This window comes from Nicotiana sylvestris, chromosome 12 (genome assembly GCF_000393655.2).
Source record: "Nicotiana sylvestris chromosome 12, ASM39365v2, whole genome shotgun sequence".
Lineage (NCBI taxonomy): Eukaryota > Viridiplantae > Streptophyta > Magnoliopsida > Solanales > Solanaceae > Nicotiana > Nicotiana sylvestris.
Genome location: NC_091068.1, coordinates 107,776,096 through 107,799,002, shown reverse-complemented (window position 1 = coordinate 107,799,002; position 22,907 = coordinate 107,776,096). Strand labels below are relative to the sequence as shown.

Below are 22,907 nucleotides of genomic sequence, written 5' to 3'. Positions count from 1 at the left end.
ATACTCCCTTGCCGGGATGTGTAGACTGATATATATATTCTCCCGTGTCGGGATATTTTGGGCTGTTAGTTGTACCCTTGCCGGATTAAAGGTATTGAGTTGTTATTCTCCCCTGAAGGGGTCTACTATATGAAGTCAGATATTATGAACTATATTATGGGATCGTGTGGCACGCCGTCCACTTATATATGATATTATGGGATCGTGTGGCACGCCGTCCACTTATATATGATATTATGGGATCGTGTGGCACGCCGTCCACTTATATATGATATTATGGGATCGTGTGGCACGCCGTCCACTTATATATGATATTATGGGATCGTGTGGCACGCCGTCCACTTATATATGATATTATGGGATCGTGTGGCACGCCGTCCACTTATATATGATATTATGGGATCGTGTGGCACGCCGTCCACTTATATATGATATTATGGGATCGTGTGGCACGCCGTCCACTTATATATGATATTATGGGATCGTGTGGCACGCCGTCCACTTATATATGATATTATGGGATCGTGTGGCACGCCGTCCACTTATATATGATATTATGGGATCGTGTGGCACGCCGTCCACTTATATATGATATTATGGGATCGTGTGGCACGCCGTCCACTTATATATGATATTATGGGATCGTGTGGCACGCCGTCCACTTATATATGATATTATGGGATCGTGTGGCACGCCGTCCACTTATATATGATATTATGGGATCGTGTGGCACGCCGTCCACTTATATATGATATTATGGGATCGTGTGGCACGCCGTCCACTTATATATGATATTATGGGATCGTGTGGCACGCCGTCCACTTATATATGATATTATGGGATCGTGTGGCACGCCGTCCACTTATATATGATATTATGGGATCGTGTGGCACGCCGTCCACTTATATATGATATTATGGGATCGTGTGGCACGCCGTCCACTTATATATGATATTATGGGATCGTGTGGCACGCCGTCCACTTATATATGATATTATGGGATCGTGTGGCACGCCGTCCACTTATATATGATATTATGGGATCTGCTTAGATTTTGTCTCATTTATTATATTGTTTGAAAGAAAGCAGGAAAGTTGTTTTAAATATTTGGCTTGCCTAGCTCCGATAGTAGGCGCCATCACGACACCCGATGGTGGGAAATCCGGGTCGTGACACATGAGCTATAAGACAGTCACCCTCCATTTCACCAAATTTAATTCCACCAAAGCATTTTCTGTCACACACAGGTTGACAAAGTATAGTACTATGATTTTTTTAGCAACTCCCGTCTTCTTTCATAAGAAAAAAATAAGAAAATGTTGGCAAAGACATGCTTACTGGTGTGCAGCTGGTGATAGCATCCTAGGAAGCTCAACTCTATTCAAGGACAGGGATGAAGCTTTTGAGTCTCAAAGATGGCCTTTAATAAGATGTCAAGCTAAAGAATTACAAAACAAGATCATTAGACTTGAAGTGCAAATGAAGAAGTTATTAATTGGGAGGAAGAGCTCAAGGATAAAGGATGTGAATTGGCTAGGTGATAGCATCAAGGACAAGGTTAGAGTTTTGGAAGCTCCAAGGCCATATACAAGATCTCAAGCTAAAGAGTTGCAAACTAAGGTTGCTAGACTTTCAATGGAAAATAAAGAAGCTTTTAATTGTAGAGGAAGAGCTCAAGCCCAAAGGAGATGAATTGTCCAAGTTTTACAATTATTTGGTAGTCCAAATTGAAGTCCAAGAGGAGGAAGATTGGGTTACCAAATCAGCCCTTGAAGTCCACCAATAGGGCTCAAAATGACCTTAAAAGAGGTCCAAAAGGGGGTGTTTCAAAAGGAGCCCAGTTGGAGTCCAAACCAATGGCCCAAACTAATAGTTTTAAGGCCCAAATCTGCCCCAAAGGGATTTGTCCGTCCCCCACTTAATTTTGATGGCTTTTGTTACCCCTTAGGAGCCACCTACCTAAGTTTGATGGCTATTGTGACCCCTAGCAGCCCCCTACCTAATTTAGATGACTTTTTAACAACCCTCTACATTATTTTAAGTGCTTTTAACTCCTATAAATAATGAGTTCTTCTCATTCATAAGACTACATTTATTGATTAAGTATATCATACTTTGAGAATTCTTTTGAACCTTTGTTACTTGTGCTTTGAGATTTATCTTTCAACCTTTACTAGTTCTTTGTTCAAGGTAAGATTACCTCTCTTTTATGATATCTTTGATTCCTTTGTGGTATTCTTAGAAGGCGATTAATACTAGTTATTAATTGTTGTCTCAAGTTACTCGTAAAGTGGTCGAGATCCGAATCTATTGTTTTGATTTGCTTTTTAAGTAAAGGCGTTTGATTTCTTCCATAAATCAAGACGTTGTTACTTTGATCTTGTCAAGGCTATAAAACTTACGTTCTTGGAAGTTCTTGGAATTCTTTCCTTGAATTCTTCCCATATCCTTTATTTTCATCTCTTTAATTCTAGTTGTTCAATTCCTTGTTGTTATTGCTTTCGCATTTACTTCTCAAATTTTTACTCTAATTTGTATTTCCGACCTAGTTGTTATCAAGTGGTATCAGAGCGGTTTTTATCAAGATTTCGTTCTTGGTAAGTCTTGGGATTTCTTGAATACTAAGCAAAGAAAAGAAAAGAAAAATTAAAAAAAAATGAAAATTAGTTTTTTAGAACAAAAAATAGAATTGCATGCTCTTCTGGATATTTCTTTTGTATCTAATTTGTTACCAAAAATTAACAAAGGAAACAAGAAGAGGGGATCCTAGATTTTCTTACTCTTTCTAATCTAAACATATAATCCTTTCCTTTTTGTTCGCGTCATGTTTCAACCGAGCCTAATAGTTCTAGGATTTGGTTTTTCTTTCATTAGTTCCCCAAAAATCTGAATTTTACTACTAAGAATTTCATACGAGTTGGGTTTAATTATAAATCTACAAAGTATTTTGTTCAAAGGTTATTTCGAGAGAAAAAAAAAGGTAAAGTGTGTGAGAGAACAATTGAAAAAAAAAACAAAGAAGCCAAATTTGAGAGATACATATTTCCTTTAATCTATGTCAAGATATCTCAAATAGGTAGTTGCAGTGGAAGGAGTAGATCTATGACTCTTGAAAGGTCGATATTACAATATATCGAATGGAAAGAAGACAATGGTAAAGTTATTTTTCAAACAAGAGCTAAAGTGATGTCTACAATTTATACCCTTAGAATTGACAAAGCATTTAACTATAACTTAATTAGCACTTATATGGTTGAGAAATTGAACTTGCCTTGTGTTGAACATATTGATCCCTACATGTTGAAAGGAGTAAAGGTAGATAAAAGAGTGTTATTACCATTCTCTATTGGAAGGTATGAGGATGTGATTTGGTGTGATGTCATTCCCATGAATCGTTTTCATATCTTGTTGGGAAGGCAATGGAATATCTATAGAAGTGTTTCATATAGTATCGAAAAAAATAGATACTCTTTTGAGGTTAATGGGAAGAAACTCAGTCTTGGACCTTTGACTCCCTCACAAATTTGTGCAGATGAAAAGATTGTTAAAGAGAATATGGAAAAATACGAGAGAGAAAAGAATGAGAGGAGTAAGGGAGTGCATGTTGACATTCCAAGAGAGGAAAAAGGAGAGGTTGTCTTGAGTAAAAAGAGTGGGATATCAAGTGAGGTAAACAATGATCTTGAGAAAAAAGAAAAGAGAGAAAGCAATAAGAGAAACAAAGTCTGTGAGGTAGAGAGAGAAAAACAAGAGAGATTGAGTGAAGGAAAAGAACTCTTTAGTGAGAGAAAAGAGGCTAAGGGTGAGGAAAACATTAGTCTTGCGATAAAAGCCAAAGAGAGTGTAAGCAAGAAAAAAGTTTCTTTACTTCCTAACCCATTAACTCTTTCTTGTTTTAGTTCTTGTGATTTTGTGCAGCCACGTGATGAAATACCTTTTGAAAGGAGTGGTGAGGCGCAAGAGATGGTGGCAAAAGATCCAATTGGATTCCAACATAAATTCGGCAATATCAATTCTTGTTGGATGGTGGAAGACAAAAGCTTGATTAAATTCTTTGTTATTAAACCTTTTGACTATTTCGATTCTTATTTACAGGGTTATGACATGGAGTTGCCTAAAAGCATTGCTAAGGTGGAGCCATTGCATAAAAGAATACAAGGTGATGATGTTCCATTGGTAAATAAGTCCAAGTATGGTATGTATAATTGGTTTATTTGCATTCTTGGTCTTTCTAGAACACCTAAGGTATTTTTGGAGGTAATGAATTACACTCTTATTTCTTATATTGGTGACTTTATAATTTTTGTAGATGATGATATTTTGATGCACATCAAGTCATTAACTATAATATCTAAGTTAATGTGTAAGAGTAATTCGCTTCCTTTTGAAATTGTGTATGACATAGATGATTACTTATTCCAACTTGGTGGAAAGAGGCATGGAATTTCTGTGAAGAGGCTTGCAAATGAGTTAAATATTTCTTCTTATCTTATTCAAGTGGCTAATGAGTTTTCATGTGCTAAAGAATGTGATCTTTGTTATGTGATGGGGAGTCATTCTTCAAGTCATGTTCATTGTAAGATTGTAAAAGTATTTGTTTCTAGTAAAGAGGATATGCATGATTGTTGTAATACTGGTGATCAAATACTCTTTCATGTAGAGGAATCCATGAGATTTGTAATTGTAGTTAGTAGTCTATATCATGAATGTATCTTGTTTGATAAATGTGGTAAAGGTACTTATATTAAATGGATGTGTAGTCACTCTTTTATAATTTCTTTGTCATGTATACTCATGGACTGCCGTACCGACAAGATCGAATTGCAAGTTCCATTGCATGGTGCATCTAAGAGAGGTTTTTATTGTATTAATCTAGGTAGACATAAATTTTATTGGGATGATGATGTCCATATGCTTTATAAGGGAGTATTTATACCTATTAGGATTGATTGGGTTAAATGGACACATTGTCACTATCTTATTTTATTCCTACTATTTTTTCAGATTAGTGGATACCATTTACTAGTGCGTGTTTTCTTTTTCTTGCAAGGTCGAAATTCGAGGACAAATTTTCTTCAAGAAGAGGGGAATGATAGCATCCTAGGAAGCTCAACTCTATTCAAGGACAGGGATGAAGCTTTTGAATCTCAAAGATGGCCTTTAATAAGATGTCAAGCTAAAGAATTACAAAACAAGATCATTAGACTTCAAGTGCAAATGAAGAAGTTATTAATTGGGAGGAAGAGCTCAAGGATAAAGGATGTGAATTGGCTAGGTGATAGCATCAAGGACAAGGATAGAGTTTTGGAAGCTCCAAGGCCATATACAAGATCTCAAGCTAAAGAGTTGCAAACTAAGGTTGCTAGACTTCAATGGAAAATAAAGAAGCTTTTAATTGTAGAGGAAGAGCTCAAGCCCAAAGGAGATGAATTGTCCAAGTTTTACAATTATTTGGTAGTCCAAATTGAAGTCCAAGAGGAGGAAGATCGGGTTACCAAATCAGCCCTTGAAGTCCACCAATAGGGCTCAAAATGACCTTAAAAGAGGTTCAAAAGGGGGTGTTTCAAAAGGAGCCCAGTTGGAGTCCAAACCAATGGCCCAAACTAATAGTTTTAAGGCCCAAATCTGCCCCAAAGGGATTTGTCCGTCCCCCACTTAATTTTGATGGCTTTTGTTACCCCTTAGGAGCCACCTTAGGAATTTGTGGGAAGCAAAGATAATGAAGGAGAAGTCCAAAAAACTTCATATGTGACGGAGAGTGGCCACATCAAATACTCGAGCCCCAGGATAATTTTACTAAAAGTTAGATTTATCAACTAGTAAAAAGAGCAAATTGTCCAGAAGCTCGAGTGTTTGATCTGGCCACTCTCCTTCACATATGAATTATTTAGACTTTTCCTTCATTATCTTTGCTTCCCATGAACTCCCTGCTACACCCAATAAGCATGTCTTTGCCAACATTTTCTTGTTTTTCTTTGAATATAAATTTAAAGAAATATAATAGAAGTCTATGGATGACAATGAAAATTTTCAAGTGAAGAGATCATTAATATAGCCAAAGAGTGCACCTAATCAATTTAATATCTATAAATGCTAAAGATATTGTTAACTATTTTTTGTTCAGAGAAATTGAATGTAACAAGATAAGTAGTTGGCAAAACAAGTAAGAGGTAAATGTTAGTAGTTGGTAAATGCAATAAAAAAAATAGTAAAAAATAAGGCCACAAAAAGTAGGTGATATAGGTGATAAATGACAAAAAGTAGCTAGAAAATGCAAAAAAGATAAGTATCAAGTTAAAAATATAGCAAAACATGCTAAAGTCGTACAACTTTTTCAAAACACTTCAGCACAATGTGCTGAAGATTTTTAGTGTATTTCTAAAAACTTCAGCCCTTGATAAAGCTGAAGTTTTTGTATTGGATTCAATAGTTTTTGTCGTACAGCTTTTTAAAAACACTTCAGCCCAATATGCTGAAGTTGTTTAGTGTATTTCTAAAAACTTCAGCGCTGGATAAAGCTGAAGTTTTTGTATTGGATTCAATAGTTTTTGTCGTACAGCTTTTTCAAAACACTTCACCCCACTGTGCTGAAGTTGTTTAGTGTATTTCTAAAAACTTCAGCGCTGGATAAAGCTGAAGTTTTTGTATTGGATTCAATAGTTTTTGTCGTACAGCTTTTTCAAAACACTTCAGCCCAATGTGCTGAAGTTGTTTAGTGTATTTCTAAAAACTTCAGCGCTGGATAAAGCTGAAGTTTTTGTATTGGATTCAATAGTTTTTATCGTACAGCTTTTTAAAAAAAATTCAGCCTAATGTGCTGAACTTATTTAGTGTATTTCTAAAAACATCAGCTCCCCTAAGCTGAAGTTTTTTTGTTGGATTCAATAGTTTTTTCATACAGCTTTTTCAAAAAAAACTTCAGCTCAACGTGCTGAGGTTTTTTAGTGTATTTCTAAAAACACCGGCATTTAATAAGCGAAAGTTTTTGTCCTTTAGTCGACACTTTTGTTATGACTTTTAACCAAAACTTCAGCTTAAAAAGCAGAAGTCATTGACTTCATGCTTAAGTTTTTTCAACAAAAATGTACTTAAAATTCATAATAAAAGACAGAAACATATTTGTATGAACAAAAGTGAAATAAAAAAATACTTAATGTATATTTACAAAATACAAATTATGTGCAACCAATCCTCTAATCAAAAAATTCACACACAGTCTCTTCAAAATCTCCATAATCATGTCCTTGTTGTTCTTCTGGAGTTTCATAGCCGCTATCTTTTTCCACTTTCCATGAGCCCAAAGATTGGCAGTCAATTCTCTCCTGAAGGTCAATGACTGACTTTGATCGAAATTGAAGACATCTTCTTTATTCAACCGCATATCAATTAACTTAAGAGCAAATACACCACAATCAACACTACAAAAAGAACATGAAAAATAGTTAACACAAGGGCAAAAAATAATAAACATAAGATGCATGGTAAAACATATGCGAAACACGTATTTGTTAGTTTGATGCGGTGAGCTCATCCACTTAATTTGAATTTTTTCCACAGGACTATCCCCATAAAATTTATTGTGTGCCCCAAATTCCAAGCATTTGAGATAGTGTGGGATCAACCGGGCATAATTTCTGACATGTTCAACCGCACGCTCATATGTTACACTGCCCATGGAATCATACACATATATAATTTTATCTTTAAAGTCCAGAATTTCAAAAAAGTAGTGCGTAGATCTCTGGCCCGTCATTGGTTTAAATCGAAATGGAAAGAATACTTTTCTGGCAGATGCCCATGAGATACCACAGGAAAGGTCTCGGCCTTTGACGTAGTTGGCCACCTTTTCATTCGTTGATTCTTCCTCAAACCAACTAAAGTCTGTAAGTGGCCGAATAACCGCTTCTTCTTCTTGAGCCTGTTGTTTGGATATCCTCTTTCTCTTTGATTTGCTCTTTTTTTGATCCTTCGTTCTCTTTTCCTTCCTTTTTCTAATTTTATCCATATGTTCTTCTGAAGGATGAATACCAGCCAGCTTAGTCATATCCTGATCAAAAATTAAATCAGTTACTGCAAATCTTGATTTTGGATAAGCTGGAAGGTGATAGCAATATTTTTTGCGCAAGTAATATATGCCCACATCCATATGCTGCAAATGAACAACAACAAATGATAACATGTGAAAAAACTACAAACAGCATGACAAAAACTTAAACATATTCAGTTTGAAGTGTTAGAAAATAATCTAAAAAACTTCAGCATGTTTGATTTAAAAGTTTTGAAAAAAACTAGAGAATGCATGTCAAAAACTTCAGCACGGTTAGGCTGAAGTGTTAGCAAATAAGCTAAAAACTTCAGCATTTTAGTATGAATAAAGCTGAAGTTTTCCAAATTACAGTACAAAAACTTTACTATAAAAAATAAGCTAAAATTTTAGGAAATATAGTTGAAAACCAATTCAAAAAACAAACTTAATAACTTACTTCATCCGCAAGATCAGAGTTAGGATCCATAAGCTCGGTAAAGAATGATTTTCGAATATCAATTCCAGCTAATCTGAATGGATTGGAATCATATTCACTGGCATCCATCTCCAACCACTCTGTAAATCCTTGCATCAATCCACTGTCTTGATTAACATAATGGAAGGGACACCTTCGTATATTCTTTTCTACTTTTCAATCTTGCCCCCTTTTCCTTTCGTTTATGAACTACGTAAGGAGATCTCAACCAAATACTCTCCATACGAATCCTTTTCCCTTTTTTTTCTGGTTTTCCTTTTTCTTGCTCTTCCTGCTGTTCTATTACAACTAACTGCTGTTGTTCACCAGCAGGGGGAGAAACCACAACCATAGTGGCAGATACTTGACCAACTCCCTACTGTTCACGACGTTCTTGTCTCTCTTCACGAACAACAGCAGCAGCAGAATTACCTTCTGAATCAGTCCCTTGTGTACTACCAAGTGAAAATGAGCATAAATTGAAGTTCGGGATATCACTGGTATCACACATAGGAGAACTGGAAATCTTCATTCTCTTAGGATTTGGAAGAAATTGTGATGCATCAGATGATATCTGCAAAAGCAAAGAAAATATAAACATAAATAAAACTAATACAAAACACACATTAGGCAAAAAAACAACTTGTAATCGAATTGTAGAAAATAACTACCTGGTCTAAGTGTTGAGACACAGATGGTGTTTGCATTCCAACAAATCCATTTCCTTTACCTTCAGATATGCATGTATCTTCATGCGAAAAAAATAAAAAAAATATAAATAATACTGACTAAATTTTATAAAATAATACCAACACACTTCACACCTGTCTGTGAGCCAACAGGTGTGAATAAATATATTTCTCCTTTTTGATATAACTGCATAAGCTCACCAAATTCTTTTTTAGCTGCCTCGAGTCTTTCTGAAAAATCATTCAAAAACATAACAAAGAAAATAAAATATGTAAAGTTTCAAACTGTAAAAAATATACTTCGATCAAATGTAATAAATTTATGATCTATAGAATACCTTGACGTTTGTCTTCCGCTGTGGTTTCCCCAGGCTGCATGCCTTTCTCGATATCAGCATTTCCAGCTTCATTCAACTGTGCACCAACATCGAGGAGCATTGGAGTATTCTCTGGAAGGTTTTTCTCAACTCTACCTTCATTTAATTCAGCATCATCAGAGACTTTTGAGTTGTGTCAATTGAAGCACAACTAGTTTCAACTTCCACTGCATATTCATAAAGAGGGGGAATAGATCAACTAGTTTTTCTATATATATAACATAGTAAAAATTTATACCTGTAGTGAAAATTTCACTACAGGACATTATCAAAAAGATCAGTTAAAACTTCAATCTCTAAGAAGGCTGAAGTTCGATAGTTACAAAAACAAAAACTTCAGCTCTAGAGCTGAAGTTCGACAGTTACAAAACAAAAACTTCAGCTCTAGAGCTGAAGTTCGATAGGTACAAAACAAAATCTTCAGCTTAAGTTTTGTTTCATGTTTTGTGTTTTTTGTTATATATTTTTATGAACTATTATAAACTTCACACTTTATACCCGTAGTAACAATTTCCTGCGTATCACCGCCTAAAATTTCCTTGCAAATAGCTAGTGCTCCATCAAACAAATTGCCCTGTCCAACATCGCTTTCCAAAGAACAACTCGATGCATGTTTTTCAGTACCAACAACTTGATCATCTGCACCTTGTTGTTGAACATGTTCATCGCATTCACCAGCCGCTTCCTTACGTGTAGCTTTATCATCTGCGACTTTACGCGATGGATCATGAGCAACATGTTCTTTAACTTGATTATCTGCACATTGCTTGCTTCCAACATTCTCAGTTGCTAACTGTTCTTCATCATTTCCATCTCTGCTCAATATATCAGCACTGGAACGTTCCTCTTCAACTTGTTTCTGAACATGTTGATCGCCTTCAAAAGCCGCTTCCTCACGTGTGGCATTTACATCTGCAACATTATCTGATGTATCATCAACATCATTAATATCCGATGGAGGTTCGTAACAGTCGATCACCCTATCATATTCTTGATGGTTACTCAAATCAAAATTGTCATTTCATTTGATTTGTTGACAATCTTAAACAACTGTTCAAACTTCTCATCGAAATATTCCTAAAAAAAAATTACTAACAATGATTAATCTGAATAACATCAGCAGAAATAAAAAGACTTCTCTATAAATTAGCTTACCTTCACTTTTACAAAAATCGCATCAACAATAGCAGATCGCTCATCCTTTTTAAACTTATCGAAAACTTCGTTCACGATCGTGCTTCTTTCTTTTTCTGCATGCCTTTGAACCTCTGTCGTTAACCTCTAGAATAGATACACAACAAAAATTCAGATATAGAAGAAAACTTCAGCTCAAAAACATATTGTACTTTTACAAAAACAAAACCAAAAAACTTCAGATCAAAACTTACAGAACATATTGTCTCAAGTAATTCATTGTCATCAAAGTCAGATGTAGAACGGGTAGAACGACTCTGGGTACAAGATGATTCGCCAATAAAAGGAGTTTGATTCGGTTCTTTTGATCGACTCCGACTACGTGTTGATTCACCAGTTGAAGGAACTGCATTAACTACCTTTGAACGAATTAAAGGCATTGAATTCAATTCCTCTTCTGTAGAAATTATATCCAATACACTAAAGTCGCGATATCTCTGTTTAATACAAAAAAGTATATTATGAGGAGAAAAAAACTAATACATCAACATATTAACACAAAGACCAAAAAAAAGTAACTTACTTCATGAGTACTGAACATATGATAAAGTTCAGGAAATTTAGGCTCTCCCACACATACATAACGTAACATCCTGGGAACCTGAGGGGTATCAAGGTACTCATCCTCTCTTATATACCTCTCCCGAACATCTGGGAAGTGCTCATAGAACCAAGCACATAACGGATATGGAAATCCACCAAGTTTATACTCAATTGTATGTAATTTGTTCTGCTTGTCCAATGCATGTTTCAGTGAATAAATGAGTTTCTCATAAGCCACATTACCCCAAGGATATTCAGCACAAACCTTATCATCTTCAACAATAGATGCATACTCCTCTATCACACATGACTCGGTATTTTTTCCAAACAAAATAGACTCTACAACAAGAATTTCCATAAGCTTAACAACATCATCATCACTCTCGCATACGTGTACGTGATTCACAGCATTCTTTGGAATTTCATTGCGAGTTATAAAACTTCGAATATCCTTCAAAGTCACACTCTTGGACTTACCAAAATACTGCTTCAGAATATTGCTCTCTCGATTAATTGGTTTTTCAATATTATGTGTTGTGATCCGCAAACCACACATAATGTGAAAGTCTTCAAGGGTGAAGGAAACATCATGACCAAAAATCTTGAAACTAATGGAGTCTCGATCATTGGTGAATATTCGAGAAAGACACAGAGAATGAACCAACTTCATGCTGCATTGGAAATTCTCCATAGCCATAATGTATCGAAATGTACCATTATTAAGCTTATCCCGTTGTGTAGGAGTCAAGAAAGTTGCAATTAATTTCTTCAAATCATGGTTCCCCTTCCAGTTAAACCAATCTCCAAACTCAAAATATCTTTGCCCTGGTCTTGTAGGTGGAGGAGCAGGAACATAAGGACCTGGGGGTATTATAGGTTGTCTAGGTGCTTTAGGTGCTTTGCCTGCTTTAGCTGCATTAGGATCTTTAGGGGCTTTAGGAGCCATCTGTTCAAAAAAAGTAAAAGTTACAAAAAATAACATTAGGACATTATCAAAAAGATCAGTTAAAACTTCAATACCTAAGAAGGCTGAAGTTCGACAGTTACAAAGACAAAAACTTCAGCCTTAGAGCTGAAGTTCGACAGTTATAAAACAAAAACTTCAGCTCTAGAGCTGAAGTTCGACAGTTATAAAATAAAAACTTCAGCTCTAGAGCTGAAGTTCACCAGTAACAAACACAAAAACTTCAGCTCTAGAGCTGAAGTTCGACAGATATAAAACAAAAACTTCAGCTCTAGAGCTGAAGTTCACCAATAACAAACACAAAAACTTCAGCTCCTTAAGCTGGACTTCACAGTTACAAACACAAAAACTTCAGCTCCTAAAGCTGAACTTCACCAGTTACAAACACAAAACATTCAGCAAAAAAACATGCTGTAGTTTTGACAAAAAACAAAACACAAATTCTGTTTATCTAAGGTATCATTGAACTATTATAAAACAAATAATACTACAGCTCCTAAGTAGTATCATATATTTAACTCTCAAAATTTTTAAATACTCGTTCAAAAAATCTAAATATAGAATTTTCATCAACAACATAAACACTCGTTCAAAAAATCTAAAAACACAATCGTAAAAGTAAAACTAATGCACTTATCAAACTAAACCCTAAGAAAATATTTTATCATAAATATATGACTATCAAAACCAAAACCAGAAATTAAATCGTAAAATAAAACCTAGAAAGTTATTGCAATGTACCTGTGATTAAATCATAATGTGGGAACAACGATGACTAGTAGTTGAAAAATCAAAACAACAACGAAAACCGTTTGATTTCAGAGAAGAACAAATCAACAAATGCGAATAACGGGAGTGAGAGATAAAGACAGTAGAGGACTAGCGTATACTTAGAGAGAAAGTATTCTTTTAATAAAGAAGGGTAAAATAATCTTTTCAAATGACTTTTAACAAAAAAACGGCTATGGGTATAAACAGAAAGACAAAGCGGCCGCAGATTAAAAAGAAGCGTCGCCCCTTGCAATTTTTAGGAGGAAGACTCAGAAAGAGAGTTAAAAAGGCGGGAACCCCCGTAGTGTGACAAACACACCAACACAGAGAAGGATGTACGGCGGGAATAGCCAATTCGACGGCAACGCGGCGTTTGCCGGCGGCGGTTTCATGCCATCGCAGGCCACTCAAACCGCCGGCGATCATTCTTTCTCTCCAGCCAAGGTCTGTTCTATTTTATTTTTTGGCGTACAAAATGTGAAAGCTTTAATATTTCATTGACCCTAATATGCATTTCATAGAATTTCAAACTATGGTCTATTTTCCAAAAACAAATAAAGGAAACTTTAAAATAAACCCTTAAAAATTAAGAGCGTATTTTAGTTCTTCTTTGCAATTCCTTTCTTTTTTTGGTTGATAATTTTGCGGCTATGTAGGAATGTGACGGGAAAAAATGAATTAACTTGGGTCCTCCATTGTTTAATTTCTTTAAAAAGTTTGTTTGTTTAGTAATTACGTAAATAATGATAAATCATTACAGTTAAGAATATATTAGAGGTGTTTAAACTAGTTTAATTAAAAAAAATGTTTGGTTCCCCTAATAGCAGCAGTGCCATTCTTTCTGGAAGGAGGGAGTATAAGATAACAATGCTTAAAATACTAGATTGAATATTCGAAGACGAACTTAATGCAATTGGTGAGCCAATTGCCAGAAGAGGAAGAAGAAGAAGGGACGGAAATGGTCTTAATGGAGACAAAAACACTAGGTTATTTTTCCCCATATGTTTAAGCTTTGATGGACAGAATTACACAGCTAGCCTATGAATTTAGTCGAGGTATGCGCAAGCTGGCCTGACACCACCACTGTCCCAAAAAAAGAAAAAAATAAGAAGGGCCAGAAATGGTGACAGGGAGAAAAGATTTCCAGGATAAGCTGTGCGGAGGTTAAAAGCCCCAATAAGAGTAGCTCTATTTGTTTGTGGTCCATGAAGCTACATTAAATCTGGAAGATCGTCAGAAAAGGGGACATAAAATGTGCTAAGATGTTATTCTACATGATACAGAAGAAGAATCAGCCAGACATCTAATATCACATAAGTAGTAAATTTGTTAGAGAAATTTGGAACATGCTTCTAGATTTGGTTAGTAACTATGGACTAAGGAAAGCTGATCAAGCATATTGCAAAATAAAGAGTATTTCTTTACTCATGCAGTTCTTGGTCTTTAGAAACTTTGTCAATGTTCTACATTTCAATTTTAAATCAGAGTAAGTTTCTTTTGGATCCTTAAGTTTCATAGTGTCATGTAGAGTGTAAATGTGTAATTGGTTTTGACTTGGTGTGAAGGAAATACAAGAATTTCTAAAGCATATTATATTCTCTTGTTTATCTGTTCCTTAAATTTCATAAGTGCATGTAGAGTGTAATTGGTTTTGACTCGGTGCGAAGGAAATAAAAGAATTTTTAAAGCATATTATATTCTCTTGCTTAATGTAGCATCTTAATATGGCCGTGGAAAATTGAAATGCAGGGGTGATAACATCTTTCTTGTTTTTCTTTTTATTTCTCTATTCGCAGAATCGTGATTCACAGACTTTGCTTCCACTAAGTGTCAAGCAAATTAGTGAAGCCTTTCAATCTAGTGATGATAAGACAAACTTTCTCATTGATGGGGTTGACGTGAATAATGTAAGTCTCTCTTATACTCATGGCTTTTACTGTTTTGTTGCAAGTTTATGCAAGATATGTATGATTAGAATCTGACGTGCTCGTAGGTGAAAGTGGTGGGTATTTTATTCAACAAAGCGGAAAGGGTTACAGAAGTTTCATTTGTAGTGGATGATGGAACAGGGCGCATTGACTGTTCTCGATGGTAATTGTCAGTTTCTTTTTTCCCTTTTCTGTTCTGACTTTAATTTGTTTAGGATTCTATCTGACTGATGGGTATGGTTTTGATATCATTTCTGTCATCATAGACCGCAAGTATATTGTGGTGCATCTCTTATTGGTAAAGGATTTAGAATTGCTATACCTCTTATGTAAAACCATAATCTAGTCAATTGCTATTATGTCTGACACAATTGACTTTCTGTTTTAAAAATTTAATTGTAAAGTTTGGTTGATGCATACTATGCAGGGTAAATGAAGCTGTTGATGCCAAGGAAATGGAAGCAGTCACGTAACTTTTCTTCTTGATAATGTGCTATTTTTTCACCTAACATATATTTTAATATCATGTTTTATTGTTTGTTCGGGTTCTTTGTCAAATAGAGATGGCATGTACGTTCGGGTTCATGGACACTTGAAAGGATTACTGGGTAAAAGGCAGTTGGTAGCTTACTCTGTCAGGTATTACTGTACGAATGGGTTTTTGAATTGCTCATTTCTGTTTCTTTCAGTATATTAATATTGGGGAGTTTATGCACTAGTCGTTAAGCTTTCTGCTAGTGAGGTGGTTGCCTCTGGCTTGGAGAAAAGCTATTTCCATGGGGTTTTAGGTTTTATAGTACATAATTTGTAATTATCCAGCATTCATGTACTCAATGTGTCACAGCATTACTTCACCATAAAGTTCCTAACTTATCTGTACTTGAAACCATATAAAAACATGAAACTTATATTTAGTGTTGATTTTAGTATTTTCAAGGTCCACGTACGGTCATAGTAAGTTAGTTTCCTTGTTCGTAAGCCCTAGTTATATCCTTGCATGACTTTGTTAGTTGATTGTTTTGTAATGTATCTAGGATCTCTCCACTTTTCAAGTGTTGACTATTTATATTGCTGTTTTTATAATTTCTTAATTGGGATCAATTCTTTTTTTAACTTTTGGGGGATGTTTTAAGGTTTAGAGGAAGTCCATCAGATAGAAGGCGGAGAGAGTGCGCACAACTGGCTTTTTCTAAGAAGCACGTGAAATGACGTGATAGTTGTTTGTCAAAACAAGGCAACTGTATCTGTTCTGTGCCTCCTTTTCTGGAGAGGCACAGGGAGATCAGTTGTTAAGAAAAATTGGCATGTAAACTTGTTACAAATGGGGGGGGGGGGGGTTTGCATTATCTGATTGATCCCTTAAGTGTGATGAATCAATAACTAGGCAAACCAAACTTGCTAACTATGTTGACATGTACAATTTGTGATCGTCATTTTCATTAACCATGACGGAGTTTTTAAATATTTATTCTTAAACCAATGAACTTTCTGTAAACTCCAACTTGACAAAATAGTTTGCGAGAAAAACATCTCTGATGAAATAAAGCTGAAAAGCATCTATATGGATTGAACCACACACCTGTCCTTATGCATGAATGGCTAGGGCATGAAGCATATAAAATTTCATGAGAGTTGTTATTTCTACTCATACGGTGTCTCTTGGGAGGTTAGAAGATGACCCCCTTCTCCTGTTCCCTCTGTATCTTCTTTGACGAGTTGGTGGTAAAGATCCTAAGTTCTTATCTTTGTGGTTTTAGGCCTGTGGATGACTACAATGAGATTGCAAGCCACTTTGCAGAGGTCATTTATGTTCATAGCTACAACAGTAAGCTACGGGTATTTAGCAAACTGTCTCCCATGTGTTAAGCTAAAACAGAATATGATGTACATTAGATTCTGATTGGAGTTGTATTTTCTTTGCCCCCTCCAGAAGCAACAGGATAGCTCGACTATGTCAGCTCAAGTGCCTAGCTCAGCTGCCAACACTCCTTTAAAGGGATACCAAGCTTCTCCGTCGACTCAAGTATCTCTAATTACGTTTGCTCTTCTTTTAATTGGTGTAATTAAAATGTTCATTTTCAGTTTTTTCCACATTTCCTGTATAACCAGTGATTTAGTAATTATCTTTTAAGTTTCAGTTTCCTGGATACAACATGGACGGGATCAGGGGTGTAGATAAAATGGTCTTGGACTACTTGCAACAACCGTCATGCCTGTAAGTCATTTGAATCTCCAAAAAATTTTCTCACTGGGAATGCATTTTTCAGTGTTTGCTTCTTTCTAGTGCAAATAGCATGGCAGTCACAGCAGTACAAATGAAGGCAGATTATTACATGTCGAAGTGTTTTTTTTTTGGCGGCCCTGTTCTGTCAGATGTCAAAGAAAGAAAAATATACGATTATTACTCCGTGAAATAACTTTCAAATTGTTCACTTGCTTTAGAGAAGACTTGATAACAAAATAGCGAGTACTTTGCAAGGTCGGGTACTTCTGCTTTATCTCGTGCCTTGCTTTTTTGCTCGGTCAGCACCTAAGTGGGGTTCAATGCGTAACAAAAACGGCCAAAACGAAAAAAGGGATGTAGGGCTTATAGAATAGATTGGGGAAGCAGTCAATAACAGTATGTTCTCGCCTATCAATAGATAATGGGTCATAATGCACTCTTCACACCACAAATCCACTTTTAAGTTGAATATCCTTCACCCCTTATCTCCTCATCGTCCTATGTATAAGCCAGAGCTTTTCCATCTAGGAAACAACCGGAAATTCAAGAGGGTCGCCTTTGGAGAAGGGGGTTGCTTTCTTGTGATAGTAATTGTGAACATCTCTGCCATCATTTGAGCAACCGATGTTATAACTTCGGTTAGAGCTAATGCAAAGCCAGGACAAATGCAGGCCAGTTATGACCATCCAGTGGATTAACTTTTCAAAAAGGGAAAAAGAAAAGAACACCCAGTGAACTTGCTTGCCTTTTGGTTAACAAATGTTAAAGTAGATGGTTTTTTAGGCAGGACACGTAGATGGTTTGTTTGGGACCTTTCCTCAGGTTGATTCCAGTTTTTAGGATCTTATTTGATGCTATGAAATGCGTAATCTTATCCAACTGTGTGCTCCATTAAACTAGATGTATTTCTGTAAAAACTCATGCTACCAACTCCTGAAAGAAATCTTATCAACTTAGTGGTAAGAGCGCAACGGGTAGTGTGTGAATTTCGTCGGGTCCGAACCCTACCATAGACAAAGCCTGGTAGTTAAGTGGAGAAGGGTAGAGGAGCGAGCCCATTATCTACCGAGTTTCGAACCAGCACACTGGCTCTCGAGGCTTCTCAGTTATAAAAAAAAATAAGAAGAGGTAAATAAGAGGACTTAGGCTGTTGCTCTGGAATAGAGGAAGATGGGAGAGTAGTATAATAGATTTTTCACTTCGATGTATTATGAATGGTTGAACAGTTGAACTTTGGTCAAATTCGTAATGTCTCTCTTTATCAAATGAAAAGTAGATGAAGGCTTTGTTACTGCTAACACCGGATAGGAACTCTGCAAGATGGGGTAACTTAGGGAATATATTAATTGTTAGTAATATGATGATGATCTCTATTATTAAGTAAACAATCTAAATGTACTCAAGTGTTATTTAGCTAAATTCAGGCATGAGCATGCCTTTAGGTATTCCATTGTGTAGTATAAATGGGAACTTTCATCAAGAGACTAAATTTGGATTGTTTGAGGAACATCTCTTCCTGCCTTTGTGTTAGAAATTCGCAGAGATGCTTGCTGTTCTGGTAGTCTACAGTTATTCCTTTGTCAATTGCGGCATTAACAAGTGGATATAATTTGCGGTCTGAGGTTAAAACAATACTTGAGGCAGTGAGTATCGATGTAAGAGTTTTGTTCTAAAAAGAATATTTTAAGGATAAAATAGTAAAAATTTTGGTCAAACTTAAAGTGCTTATAAGCTAAAAATTCATAAGTTGGGGGTGACGAGCTTATGACTTTTGGCTTATTTTTGACTTATAAGCACTTTTAAATTTACCAAATACGTAAATAAGCCGAAAAGTGTTTATAAGCTAGTTTGACCAGCTTATAAGCTTAGTTAGCCAAACACCATCTTAGAATTTTATCAGATTTTCCTTTCCTGCTTTCCCTTATCGTCTGTACTCTGTAGTTATTTATAGAACTAATGGGTCAAGTCCCTTAAGCACACTAACTAGTTCTAACCACCTTCAACTGTGTAACTAACTTCTAATCCCAACTAACTTTCCTCCAAGATCACGACAAAATAGTGATAAGATGGTCTGAATATATATGGCATTGAGCCAGCCATTAAAAATTTGATATTAGAGGAAAGGAAAATGAATATTAGCAGCAAAAGAATTAATTGGAAAGAAAAGATTCCATCTATGTGGTGCATTTGACTCTACATCGGGCTGAATGGAGAAGAGGGATTTGTGCAGCCAACCTTCACACAAGATATTTTATTTTCGAAAGCATGTCTCAGGTTATTAATAGTTTAAGCTACGTTACACAAGATATTTGTATCTAACAGGTTGATTGGATTTGGTTTGATAATCAGTTATTTTGGTTCTGAAAGTTGGTTCCTTTTTACGGTCTTTCCACATTGTTTTTGTGATCCTGGAATGAAATTAGTGAAGATAATCTTCCATTTGGACAAAGGACAAATCCAACTTTAATTTTTTTTGTTTATTTTAAGCTTAATTTTCAAAAATCAAAATAGTTTTTTCCAAAACCAAACAAATTTGTTTTCAAATGTTGAAAACTTTTCCAACTCAAACATAGAACTTTCAACCAACTGCCGCAATACTTTTGCTGTTCTCTTTTAAATTAGATATTGGGTATTTGTGTAATTGATTGAAAATATGACTACCAAACTCATTGAATGATTTTGCTATGTTAGTAATCTCTCTGTCATTTTAATTTCAGTGCACGTGAAAAAGGTGTGCATCGCAATGAGCTTGCTCAACAGCTAAAAGTCCCTTCCGAGAAGATCTTGTAAGTCTCTCCCCTCTTGTTCTCTTTCATGATTAGATATCATTATAATCGTTCTTGCTCTTTGCTTGTTTTCCTTACGGTTTCTATATGACAGAGAAGCTATTGAATCTCTTGAGTCTGAAGGTCTAGTTTACTCCACAATAGACGAGTATCACTACAAGTCTACTGCAAATGGTTGATGTTTGATTTGGGAGATGAAACTAATAAGCAACTTAGTAACATGTGTCCTTTTCCATGTATATACAGACAGAGCAAGATGGAAAATGGAGAGGCCTTTTCCATTTTGCAGTATATTATTGCATTTCTTCCCTCAAAGAGAGTTTTGTGCACTATATTTGGTAGCTTTTTGAGAGTAGTCCTTTTTATCTCGTTGAAGCAACCTCGCTCTTAGCTTATGTTTTCCTGGATTTGGTCCTAGGTATTAGGCCCAACTCACAACTTCATTCTCACTTGAAATACAAATGATGTTGATAAGGTTAGGTCCAATTCTTATGAATTTCTTCCTAGTGCTAAAAAATTCAGTTTGAAATATAAGATATTTATCTTGTTATTGAATAATGTCTGTGCTAATGCAAGTGATTGTTGGGGGTGGTTGTCAAAGTTATCTGAATTCCAAAGGCTAAAGCTTCAGGATGAGGTTTAGAGTTTACTATAATATCAAAACCTTGCTGTTAAACCATTACCTACCTAATGTGATATATAAATTAATTAAATCTTCGTTGTACTATAATAATCTGGAATATAATAAGGGACTAACCTTTCCACTTTTGCTAGTTGGTCGCTGATCCTAGTATTAGTTTTTTGGTGGGTTGGGAAGATACTTATTCCTACGTATATAATTAATTAAACAATATACTGTAATTGATTACTTAAAAGCATAATACCTGTCAACATCACCATGAGAAAAATTACGTACTAGTCTAGTGGAACAAAATCCTAGGTCACAATCTTGATTTTCTGGAATTCCCAAATTAACAATATATGGAGCTGTGTATGTTAATTTACAAGCAATTTTAGCTAATGACACGTAGATTATTCTCCGTTTCATTCCCAAGTATACATGAGAAATGAAGTACTATATAATTTGGCATTTCGTGACAAGAAAGATGATTCCGGAGTACGGACTCTCTTATGCCTGCAGATTTCTATCATTAGAATATTTTCATTATATGTATGTTTGTGCGTGCATACGCAAGCACGCGCTGATATTTGTAATTTTGGATTATAAAATGACAGTGTAAAAGACAGTATAAGATATTTGTAAATACAAAAGAAAAATCAATCTGTCATGCTAAAATTGTAATTGAGATTATCTCTGATACTATGCAATTAATGTACAGAAAATATTTAAATTTATCCTTCTACTATATAAAAGTATTTTAATTTTATTATACATTATATTTTGAGATCATTCTTAACTTTATTCTAGTAAATTGTATAGTGACGAAGCCAGGAAATTTAATAAGGGTGCTCGGGCTATGCAAGAGTGTTCAAAGTTTATTTTTAATCAATAACAAGTAATATTTTACGTTATCGTAGTATAAATTTTCGGTGAATGGTGGTCAGTTGACCACCTTTGAACCAATGTAGCTTCGCCCTTGAAATTGTACCGTATTTGCTATGACTTTATCGAAGCTCTAACTGGACCGAATTAGACTCCACGTGTCAAAATGCTTTGGTTTAACCTCTACAATATACTATGGTTTTGAAAAGGGAGAAATTCAAAAATAGTCAGATTTACAACTGATCATTCAAAAATAGCCTAGTTTCAAAAGTAATAGAAATTTAGCCACTTTTCATGTAAAGATAAATCTGAGCAAAAACACTGTTCAAAACCCGAAAAATACGACAGTATATTATACTGGAGTTCCAGCATAAGTATGCTTGAACTCCAGCATATTATACCGGAGTTCCAGGATAAGTATGCTGGAACTCCAGCATAATATGATGGAGTTCCAGCATAAGTACACTAGAACTCCAGCATAATATACTGGAGTTCCAGCAAGTATAATTGTCCAGTATAATATACTGGAGTTTGGAGCACCGGTGCTCCAGTCTCCAGTATATTATACTAGAGTCAGTAAAGTATATCGGTCTAGCATAATATGCTGGAGTTCATACACAGGTGCACCGAACTCCAGTATATTATGCTGGACCGGTCTCTGTTGCGGCAAAATAGTGGCTATTTTTCATTGATTTCGTAAACGCTGGCTATTTTTGAATGACCAGTCCGAAAACTGGCTATACCGTGCTATTTTTACTTTTAAAAATCTTCCATCTATGCTTCAGGTTAAAGTTTCATAGCGCTAAATACAACGAAATGATAAGAATCTATATTCTATATATTATATTAAAAGGAGAGTAGTGAAGCATGTGGTTAAGCCAAGTAGCAAACTAAGATGAAGACACATGGCAATTTTATGGAATCTATTTGTTGGATTCTATTTGTAAAACAATGAAAAAATTTATTAATAGATATTCTTTTGGATCTAATTAATAATTGAAAAATATATCTATGAGGAATTGCATATTCTGTAACTTATAATTACCATATTTAGAGTAATATTATATGACAAATGATTTACTTTAAGTGATGAGTTAAAGTAAGTATTAATTAGAGAAAACAACGTATTCATGGTTTAATTAAGGAAATGAATATTCATGGTTTCCTTCCAAAGATAAAATAAGGTAAGCATTAATTAGATACAGAAATAAGTACTATTAAACCAAGGCAGAATCAGTAGTTCATATCTAACATCTCTTGATTTTGAAATATTATTTTTTATTTGTATTGTATCAAACTAATATATCTTTTATATTATATCTTTAAGTAAAATTTATGCAAATATCTTTTCCTGTTGAGCAAAGGTTCTCCGAATTTTTTGATTTGATGCTTTGAGTTAATATAGTTAAGAGAATGGCAAGAGAGA

The 22,907-nt window shown here is 35.2% G+C and overlaps 1 protein-coding gene across 2 annotated transcripts; it reads left to right on the top strand.

The window, feature by feature from the left end:
- Positions 1-13,298: 13,298 nt before the first annotated feature.
- Positions 13,299-20,456, top strand: LOC104220841 (replication protein A 32 kDa subunit B). Of its 2 annotated transcripts, none has more exons than XM_009771802.2 (10): positions 13,299-13,483; positions 14,836-14,946; positions 15,033-15,130; positions 15,395-15,436; positions 15,529-15,606; positions 16,725-16,803; positions 16,898-16,990; positions 17,100-17,182; positions 19,909-19,977; positions 20,072-20,456. In XM_009771802.2, exons 1-10 carry the CDS (start codon positions 13,373-13,375, stop codon positions 20,154-20,156), a joined length of 849 nt encoding a protein of 282 aa, XP_009770104.1. In that variant the 5' UTR covers positions 13,299-13,372; the 3' UTR covers positions 20,157-20,456. The 2 variants fall into 2 exon arrangements, with proteins under 2 accessions (XP_009770104.1, XP_009770105.1); XM_009771803.2 differs by having other exon boundaries at positions 13,301-13,483; positions 17,106-17,182.
- The last annotated feature ends 2,451 nt before the right edge of the window (positions 20,457-22,907 follow it).

Excerpts from the sequence above, each read along its gene's own strand:
- LOC104220841 (XM_009771802.2), top strand. The coding sequence starts at position 13,373 with ATGTACGGCGGGAATAGCCAATTCGACGGCAACGCGGCGTTTGCCGGC. Across the intron at positions 14,947-15,032 it reads ATGGGGTTGACGTGAATAAT|GTGAAAGTGGTGGGTATTTT; the intron begins GTAAGTCTCTCT and ends ACGTGCTCGTAG. Across the intron at positions 15,607-16,724 it reads TTGGTAGCTTACTCTGTCAG|GCCTGTGGATGACTACAATG; the intron begins GTATTACTGTAC and ends TTGTGGTTTTAG.